Genomic DNA, 10,492 nt, shown 5'->3' on the forward strand with positions numbered 1-10,492 from the left:
TATTCTTGCAAGCTTAGTTTGCCCATTTGTGATTTATTGGAATTTGAAGCAGAGAAGGAGAACAATATTAAATTCTGCAATCATGAGCTGGGGCACTTTGAAAAAAAATGAGAAAGCCATACAATATATCTTGCATAAATCAAGGTTTTTCCATTTAACTAGTGTACAACTGTGTGTGGATGGTTTGGTCAAACATTTACTGACTAGATTCTGGATATTTAAGATATTTAATATTTAACAGTTTGCCCACGTCTGGATTTCCAGTGGTGGAATGTAACTAAGTACATTTACTCAAGTACTGTACTTAAGTACAATTTTGAGGTACTTGTACTTTATTTGAGTCTTTTCTTTTCATGTCACTTTCTACTTCTACTCTACTACATTTCAGAGAGAAATATTGTACTTTTTACTCCACTGCATTCATCTGACAGCTTTATGTACTTCTTACTTTGCAAATTAAGATGTTTGCACACAAAACACATATAGTTTATAAAATACAAGGTTTTTTTATTATTATAAATTAAACTACCCAACAATATACAGGCCTACAAGTCCAGCTGAAATGATTTAGGCATTTAGACACTTATAGTTGATTGACAGAACTGTTTGAATTGTTTCCAGTTTCTAAAATGTGAGGATTTTTAGGTTAGAGTTAGAGTTAGAGTTAGTCATGTGTCATGACTGTGTTTATGACAGTGTCATGTCACTCTTATGTAGATACACTCACCTAAAGGATTATTAGGAACACCATACTAATACAGTGTTTGACCCTATCCTATCAATATGGGCCAACATTTCTAAAGAACGCTTCCAGCACCTTGCTGAATCAATGACACAAAGAATTAAGGCAGTTCTGAAGACGAAAGGGATCCCCCACACCACCCAGACCAGCCTGTCTGACACCAAGAACCACGCCACGCTCGAAAGTTGCTTAGATCACCTTTCTTTCCCATTCTGACATTCAGTTTAGAGTTCAGGAGATTGTCTAGACCTGGACCACACCCCTAAATGCATTGAAGCAGCTGCCATGTGATTGGTTGATTAGATAATTGCATTAACGAGAAATCTTACAGGTGTTCCTAATAATCCTTTAGGTGAGTGTACCTTCAAGTAAAGTGTTACCCATTTTTTAATGCAGGTCTTTTACTTGTAACAGAGTCTTTTTACAGTGCGGTTTTAGTACTTCTACTTCATAAAGGATCTGAATACTAGTTTGATCACATGGGTCAACTTTCTGAAGCAAGGACACAGTCACTGATTGGATCTTCGCCTTTCACTGCTGCTATAGGGAGCCATTCAGAGAGTGCACTCAAATCACTTTGTCTACGACATGCTCCAAACAATGACAAAGAGGGAGCAGATTTAGTGTCCTTGGTCAGCCTGAACTGACTAACAAAGACAGACTGTAAAACTTAAGGAGCTCTCAGTGAAATGATTCTGAGAAGAGTGTCCGATTATTAGGAATGACTACATTGACGTGGAAAAGCTTTTATCAGGAGAGCTATATTTGTTTAAATTCGCTTTTGGCTCATGTTTGTAACTTTGGGTTTTAGATTTAAATCTTTTAAATGATTTTCATTGGTCTTTCAATTATTTTTTCCTTGCTTATTTTCTGTTGGATCCTACTGTACAGTATTTTTACAAATGTTTATCATGACTTTGTCTGTAAAAGGTGCTATATCAAATAAACTTATTATTATTATTATTAATTCCATGCCTCGTCCACCAAGGCAAATTCCTTGTTAGTGTAACTTACTTGGGCAAAAAAGTCTTTATCCTTATATTTATAAAATCTGGACATAATCTATGTACTGTATTTTCACCTTTACTGACAGAAATGTTCGCTTCCACACATACAAAAACAAAACTTCTTTTCACTCACATGCTCAACCTCACCTTGACTATAGACAAAGTTAGGGGGAGAAAAGAGGCATAGCTCTATCCATATCCCATTGTTTTTTTTTTTAGGTGCGGTGAAAAACAAAAACTTAATTGAAACTTAAATGAAAATTAAATTACCTCATTAAGAGTCTCAGAAAGCTTCAGCAGAATGCCAATGATCAGCTCAACAGCGAGAGCTAGGGTCGGACTCCAACCATATCTGCATTTCCATCCATCTCGGTATTGGTAACACATTAAAGGAAACCGTCAACAAATGATTGGTGTTTACTTTTCAAGTTGTTCCTGATTGCTAATAGAGCCAGACAAAGAAACAGGGAGGAGAATAAATAGCTCCCAACTGGCTTGAGTGGACTTTAAATCGGATCAAATAAGATGATGGAGGATCACTGATGAAGTTACAGAGTGTCCTGCCACATCCAGAAAGTGCTGAAATTCTAATTTTCTAACCTCCTTTTTCGCTCAACTCACGCACAGCTGGGCTGACAAAAGCGGTGCATTGTGTGAATACTGACAGTGACCTATAAGGAATGCAAATCAAACACCCCCACCACCACCACCACCCACCCACACACACCTCTCTCTATGGCTCCCTCACAAAGACTGAAAGCTGTTTGTTATCATCCGTTGAGGGCCTAGAAAACCTTTCTGAAAATACCATCCTGAGTCATTTACCTTCACATCATATGCAGAAATATTACAGGTGATATTGGGGCATAACATTAGCTGGCTCCATCAAAAAGGGAAAACAAATGAAAAACAATGAATAGCAAGCTCATGGCACACAAATACAATTTAAATAAACCGGAAACACACTTTGGAAGTCATATTTTTCTGAGCAACATCAATCATTTACCTAAGAGCAAAGACAGTTCAGAAAACACTCTTTTTGCAGTGCACCAGACTGCTAATATTTCCCCCAGACCCCCACCATTGTAAGAAATCTCTAAATGACGTGTTCGTTTGATTTCTGAGGAGGAAGGAGAGGCTGGGGTCGAATTGAAAGTTAAGCAAAAGGTTTAATGAACAACACGATGAAAACGACATGACAAAAACAAATGATACACTGCAGCTGACAGCGGACTGAAATGACATGCCTCCTCTTCAGGAATTACATCAATCAGCCCTGAGACATTCTCAGGTTCGGAATTATATTCCTTTGGAATCGTGGGTGTTTCCCTGAATGGAAACTGTCCCAGGTTAAAGACACACCTCTGATTTCAGGTTTTCTCCAGGTCCCAGACAAAGGTCGTTTATCATGGTAGTGCCGATTCTGTTCAAGTTTACAGAGTTTGCATTTCCTTTGTTCTAATCAAGTCTGGCCCCGCAGGGAGTGGCTCCCCAAAAGTTGTTTAAACAGTAAGTCTTCTAGAGCATCTACATTCATGCTAAATAACAGACATGACCTAATCAATTCTTTAGAAGCTTGAGAAGGTGTGAGCCAGACAAATGCTGATAAATCAGTATTGAAACATTCCTTCACTCAGTCACACAACAGTTTACATTTTTAAGTTACATTTTTTACCTAAAAGTATATTGTACTAAAACATAAGCATGGTTTTAACTTTTTTTATCTTCAACACCATACACCACAAGCCTTTCCCCGTTTGTTTACCCATGGGGGGGGGGGGAGGACATCTGATTGTATCTCTTAATGGAAACAGAGCAGAGAATTGGCTCAACCTGAGTTTAACAACAACAAATTAGTGGAGCCTCATTAATTAATGTTCAGTATCTAACTGTAATAATCAGCAGTAGTAATACATATTGCAGCCTCCATGTGCGCGCTCCGGCAGTGCGCCATCGAGCGGTGGAGGAGAGCCCCAGCGAGTATAAAAGCCTCCGCGTGCTGTCAGCATCAGAAGATGCGTCTGCATCGCGACAGACCTCAGCAGAACTCTCCTAAGTAGGCTGACACGGACAAATCACGGTTTCCCCTCCGAGCAAGTTTAGAAATGACTCGGATAACTCATGCCACTCTGAGGCTTTGAACCAAACTAAGTACAGAACGAAGGAGATGGGGGGGATTGTATGCGTCCGCGCCTGCGCACCCACACTCTGGAAGTTAGCCGCAGAGACGACGGGAAAGCTGCCGTTAACTTGTTTTTAGGACAAAAGAAGCCTTTTTTCCTCCGCAGAAGCATGCAGAGCAACAGCAGCGCCTCCGGGCCCCTGGGCGCTCTGAACGTGTGCGGAGGAGAAGAGGACGACATCTCGAGAGTTGTCAGCCTCACGGGAGCAGCCTCTAATCTCGCAGCTCTGAACCTTTCACTCAACTGCTGGCTCCTCATCCTCTCCAAGGAGTCCTCGCTGGACCTGCACGCAGACGGCGCAAACCTGGCAGTAGGTTGAGATAAGAATGTACAAATCCACATGGATAGAAATGGAAATTCATATGGCATGAATCGCCTAAACAAGAAAAGTGCTTGGAGGATACATGTTGTATTTGGACTTTTTTTTTTTTTGAATTTCCTTGTGTGCATTTGTGTGTGACCATGTAGGTCCAAGATGCCAAAACACAAAATGATTGTATGTGTCTGACAGGTACGCAGTGCAGGTGGAACGTAGCTAAGTACATTTACTCAAGTACTGTAACCTATGTACAAATTTGAGGTACTTGTCCTTAACTTCTACTCCACTACATTTCAGAGCCAAATATTGGGTAACACTTTATAATAACCATTGCTAATAAATGGTAAATTGATAGTTAATTAAACCTAAATTAATAGTTATTTTACTGTTAAGTAACCAACAAATTGATAATTAATGTTTACTGATTATTAGTTATGCTTTAATTTGTTATTTTAAAAGTTTATTGTTCACATCAAACCATTTTATATATTATATTAACTTTTTGTAAATGATTAAGAAATCGTTTGTGAACCGTCAGTAAACATAATTTGGATGTCTTGTAAAGTTGCATTTGATGAAAATAATACCTTGTTAATGGTTAATAAAGACTTTGTAAAGCATCTATAAACATTATTTAGATAGCTATTATCAGTGTTCAAATAATAAAACAATCATCTCTTTTATAGATCGCCAAATAAAGATCTAATGGGGCCAAATTAATACCATTTATTAATAATTACCTTATTATTATAAGCATTAGTTGCAACTTTATAATAGCCATTCAAATCATGTTTATAGACAGTTTACAAAACAATTATTAACCACTGACAAAGTATTACCTATCTGAAGTTATAAACTTATTATTGTATGACACTAAATTAATGATAAAATAACATTAATTATAACATTACTAATGAGTAAACATAAAGCATAATTTCATTGTCTTTTAACAGTAAAATACCTATTAACTAAAGATTAATTAACTATCAATTTACCATTTATTAGTGATGGTTATTATAAAGTGTTACCAATACTTTAAGCACATTTTCCTGATACTTATTTTTACATAACATTACTTAGGGCTGCACAATTAATCGCAATTTAATCAAAATCGAAATATGGACTGCTGCAATATCCAAATCGCAGGGGCGGGTGCAATATTTGTTAAAGGCAAAATATGTGTCAAACCATTCTGAATTAAGTTCTGTGGTGCTACAGAGACACCCCAGCCTATACATTGTATCCTACAGACTAAAGAAAAAATTATTTGTTTTGTACAGATTTTGTACAGATCCTCGCAACAATCATTTTCATTTTTTTTTATTTTAATATTTTTCAATGAAAATGTAAGTAATAATGATCGTTCCCTCCAACATCGCAATGTTAGTCAAAATAATCCCAATTGGATATTTTCCTCATATCGTGCAGCCCTAACATTACTAAACATTTTCAATGCAGGACTTTAACGTGCAACAGAGTATTTTTTTACAATGTGGTATTAGTACTTTTATTCATCGGAGTACTTCTTCCACAACTGCAGGTACGAGTTGTCATTGCCCTGGTCTACCTGGTGGTGTGTGTTCTGGGGCTTGTGGGTAACCTGCTGGCCCTCTTCCTGCTGCACTCGCGCCGCCGGGGCCATCGCCACTCCTCCATCGACTGCTTCGTGATGAGCCTGGCGCTGACAGACCTCCAGTTTGTCCTCACCTTGCCCTTCTGGGCCGTGGACACGGTGCTGGACTTCCGCTGGCCCTTTGGCCAGGTCATGTGCAAGATCGTCAGCTCGGTCACCACCCTGAACATGTACGCCAGCGTCTTCTTCCTCACCGCCATGAGCGTGACCCGCTACCACTCCATGGTTACCTCTCTGAAGATGGGCAGCCCTGGCCTCGCCACTGCTCATGCCAAATGGGCCAGTTTAACCATTTGGGCGGTGTCACTGGTGGCTACGCTGCCTCATGCTTTCTACTCCACCACAGTCCAGGTGCGTTGAATTCAGACTGACCCCCGATTTGATTCTAGGGCTGGGTATCGCCACCGATTTCCCAAATCGATTAGGTTTCCGATTCAATGCCGATTTGGGATATTTCAGTTGCAAAAACTATTTTGCTTGGATATGAAAGAGATTCTACAATAGTACAAGGTTTCCTGTAACCTGTTGCATTATTCAAAATGTCAATGTTTACATGAAGAACTGACCCAAAGCGGTTACATTAATGCACTTTTTAATTTAACATGAACACACAATAAAGTGCAGCTCTCCAAACTTTACAGTCAGTGAATTTTAAAATGGCCATGCCAGTCTTTCCCTCGCAGACAAAGATCGATTCTGGATTGTATGAATCGATATTGGATCACTCGAATGAAAATCGTTTTAAATCTTGTTGAACCCAGCCCTATTTCATTCGCGTCACGCTTTCTGTTTGGGTTTGCAACCTCTATGTTGTTGTTCTTACAGGTGTCTACAGATGACGAGCTGTGCTTAGTGCGCTTCTCTGACTCCGATTCAAGCCGCTGGGATCCTCAGTTCCTGCTCGGACTCTATCAAACACAGAAAGTCCTCCTGGGATTCGTAGTTCCCTTGATTGTCATCTCCGTGTGCTACCTCCTCCTCCTGAGGTTCATCCTGAGCCGGCGCAGCGTAGGCAGCATGGTCAGCGCGAGCGTCACGGAGAGGTCCGAGTCGGAGAGAGGACGCCTCCGCCGCCGCTCCAAAGTCACCCGCTCCGTCACCATCGTAGTCCTGTCCTTCTTCATCTGCTGGCTACCCAACCAGGCTCTTACCCTGTGGGGGGTGCTGATCAAATTTGACTTGGTGCCCTTTAGTAAAGCCTTCTACAACGCCCAGGCCTACGCCTTCCCCCTGACTGTGTGCTTAGCTCACGCAAATAGCTGTCTTAACCCGGTGCTCTACTGCCTGATCCGAAAAGAGTACAGAGCTGGACTGAAGGAGCTCCTGCTCAGAGTGTCTCAATCCGTCCAAAATGTTCTCACTCAGGGTCTGAGAGAGAGAAGAGTGGCAGACGCACCGCCCAGCCTGGTTATGATTCACAAAGACGGCAATAAGTGATGTGCTCTGTAAAAGGAAAAGTTGGACATTTTGGAAAACAATTATTTGCTTTCTGGCTGAGAGTTGGATGAGAATATCCATACCACTCTCCTTACAAACAGTGGTATCCATCTTCTCAACTCAACTCTTGATCGCGATTTCAATTTCGGCTCCTAACGATCACAAAAACATCGGAATCGGGAAACGATTATTTTGCACATTACATTTTGCAAGTAAACTCTCATTTTGGCTTGTGTTCTGAGGGGGAATTTAACAAGTTCAACAGGAAAAGTATTAAGGGTGTTTTCACTGTTGATTTGTTTAACTGTTCCATAAATGCAACATCTTTCCAAACGTCAATGAATAAATCGTGTTAAATAGTCGTGATGTTAATATTGACTAAAATAATTGTGATTATGATTTTTTTTCCATAATCGAGCAGCCCGACATTCCTCAAAGTGTCAAACTTTTCCTTTGATACTAAATGAAATGCTCCTTTATGAGTCAACTTTGTATGCCATATTTTCTTTGGTGCCATTTTTTTTTAATCACGTTCCTGTGTGACACTGTAATCCCCTCCAGACTTATGAACAGCTATGATTTAGCACAGACAGATATATCACAGACTTTTTGTGAAACATGCCACTTTGGAAGTAATCTCCGTGGCGACAAGTATTCTTGAAAATGATCTTAGTTACACTGTGGGCTGATTTCTTATTTCGCACAATCAAGCAAAACACAGTGTGATGCTTGATTAGTTCAACCTGTGAAGTGATTTTTCTTGTACTTTGCACCTCAATACACTTACACAGGCAATCACGAGGACTGTAAGATTGTTACATTTTCCTTATTATTGATGTGTTTAATATTTATTTGTGTTATTGTTGGTAAACTCAATGAGGACACTGCAGTAGAATCTAGCATTAGCTGTCGTCCATTCTCATGTCTCTCTGTGTCTGCCTTGCTGTACTGCTGTGAATCGTTTTGTGATCAAGGTATATGTAATGTGACATTAAATAAAACGAGAGAACAAAATAGTTCAGTGACGTGACATCTCTGGAAAGTTAATCTCTTCGGCAGTCACGAAGGAAAATGAGTCAGACAATAGCTGCCCCACATTTCTGCCCTTTTGCAACCTTTAACGTCTGAACATGGATAACCATCTTCAAAACACACACACACACACACAACGGAACCAGTATCTTCCAGCTGTGAATAAAAAAACAATCAAAAGTGTAATTTTAGAACAAGCATTTGTCTGAAAATTCGTGCCAGTTCGCTTGCTCAGATTGCTGCCCAACCATTTTGCTGTTCGCTGTGTGATCAAAAGAAAGTCTTCTGTTGCTGCTATCTGTTATTGTTCCCTCTGATCTAATGTTTGTTCCCTTGAACCTGCGTCATAACCGTTCTCATCAGGCTCTACACGCAGTGGACAGAGCAGAAACAGCACATCCACTCACACAAAGACGGCGCGTTCGATTTCAGAGCCTGTTCAATGAAAACAAGCTATTCGTCTTTAACTACAGGGGGCCATTCCATAGAGACCCGCTGATGAGAACCACCTGTAATCCCTATAAGTCCACTCCACATATTCCCGGTATGGATGCTTTAAAGGGGTGATAGAATGCAAAACCGATTTTGCCTTGTCATAGTTGAAAAACGACAGCTTGGAGGGTAAATAGGACATAACATAGAACCTCTAAATCCCACTGACACCTCTTTCCTCTGCAAATCTCACAATTTTAAACTGCGTCCGAAAACGGGTAAATCTCAACGAACCACCGAGTTGACGTCAAGAGTTGTGATTCTTTGGTGGAGGTTTTTATGTCCCAAGGGTAACGTTACAACAACACTAGTTGTAATGAAAGTGTCGAAACTATGCATTTTGTCTTGGCTGTTTGTTTTTTTTTAAGACTTTTTTTTTGGGGGGCTTTTCCGCCTTTAATTTTTGACAGGACAGCTAGGTGAGAAAGGAGAGACAGAGGGGGAAGACATGCAGGAAATTTGTCACAGGTCGGATTCGAACCCTGGACCTCTGCGTCGAAGCATAAACCTCTCAGTACGCGTGCACCTGCTCTACCCACTGAACCAACCCGGTCACTGTCTCGGCTGTTTTAACCGCTGCAGCCATGGCTCGCACCCAGGCACGTAAAGCCCGAGACACACCAAGCCGATAATCGGCCGTTGGACAGTCTGGCGAGGTCAGTGACTCGAGTCTGTTCGGTGTGTCCCGTGCCGTCGTCCGTCTGGGGGGGCTGTCTGCCTTCTTTTTGGCCGACCTGACATGTTCGGTTGGCGGCAGGGCAGTCGGAACTCACCCGGAAATGGCGAGTGGAATGAGCGTGACTAGAGTCTCTCAAAATCTGACGAAAATCTTTTAAACTGACCTTTTTGTTGAGCTGAAATGAAGACAGATTCAGCAACTGCATGGCCTATTTCTCGTTTAAAATGTTTTCAGAAACACGTTTCAGTGAACTATTTTAGTACAACATGAGATCGTATTCTGAACGAGCCGCCATGACAGTCTGGCTTTGAATTTCCGGAGAAAACAAACCCATGTGACACGTTCGTCCAATCAGCTGCCGGTTTTCACTTCTTGGGTTTTTTGGACCTCGGGGACCCGACTGATCATCTTGACTGGCTTTTCTGTCGACGGTCAGCCGTCTGGTTAGTGTGTCTCGGCTATAACAGTGTGTCTGTGTGTGTGTGTGTGTGTGTGTGTGTGTGTGTGTGTAATATGAGACCTGCTGTCTCGTCTCCAAAGTATGTGTATTTGATTCCTCAACCAGTCAGCGCGCAGCTCATCTAAATATTCATGAGCATACCATATTTGGAAGAAATGCTGTCGTTCCAAATAGAGCCATTACACAGGGATGCATAAGGGCCAAAAAACATAGCACCTGGGACATTTTCAGCCCAACCAATGTTACATACCCCATTAGGAGACCTTAAGGAACAGTGTGAAATACCCTATATAATCATTCTATCACCCCTTTAAAGCAACACGATGTAACTTTTCCCACTTTGGTCTCAGCTCGCGTGACTGTAGTTCCAATGAGACAACCGGACCAAAGAGGGGAAAAGTTACAGTGTTGCTTTAAAGCAATTGCAGAGATGATTATTTTCCAAGAGGAGATAGTCAGATATGATGAGCATGAATAATATATTACATAGGCAAAGAAAAGTTGATAT

General features: G+C 40.9%; 1 protein-coding gene across 1 annotated transcript; it reads left to right on the top strand.

Moving 5' to 3' along the window:
• The first annotated feature begins 3,719 nt into the window (after positions 1–3,719).
• On the top strand, positions 3,720–8,335 carry LOC120567742 (relaxin-3 receptor 1-like). The gene is made up of 3 exons (XM_039814722.1): positions 3,720–4,242; positions 5,792–6,235; positions 6,710–8,335. Exons 1-3 carry the CDS (start codon positions 3,931–3,933, stop codon positions 7,319–7,321), a joined length of 1,368 nt encoding a protein of 455 aa, XP_039670656.1. The 5' UTR covers positions 3,720–3,930; the 3' UTR covers positions 7,322–8,335.
• The last annotated feature ends 2,157 nt before the right edge of the window (positions 8,336–10,492 follow it).

Source organism: Perca fluviatilis, chromosome 11, assembly GCF_010015445.1.
Source record: "Perca fluviatilis chromosome 11, GENO_Pfluv_1.0, whole genome shotgun sequence".
In the NCBI taxonomy this organism is placed as follows: Eukaryota; Metazoa; Chordata; class Actinopteri; order Perciformes; family Percidae; genus Perca; species Perca fluviatilis.

Excerpts from the sequence above, each read along its gene's own strand:
- LOC120567742 (XM_039814722.1), top strand. The coding sequence starts at position 3,931 with ATGCGTCCGCGCCTGCGCACCCACACTCTGGAAGTTAGCCGCAGAGAC. Across the intron at positions 4,243-5,791 it reads CAGACGGCGCAAACCTGGCA|GTACGAGTTGTCATTGCCCT; the intron begins GTAGGTTGAGAT and ends CCACAACTGCAG. Across the intron at positions 6,236-6,709 it reads TCTACTCCACCACAGTCCAG|GTGTCTACAGATGACGAGCT; the intron begins GTGCGTTGAATT and ends TTGTTCTTACAG.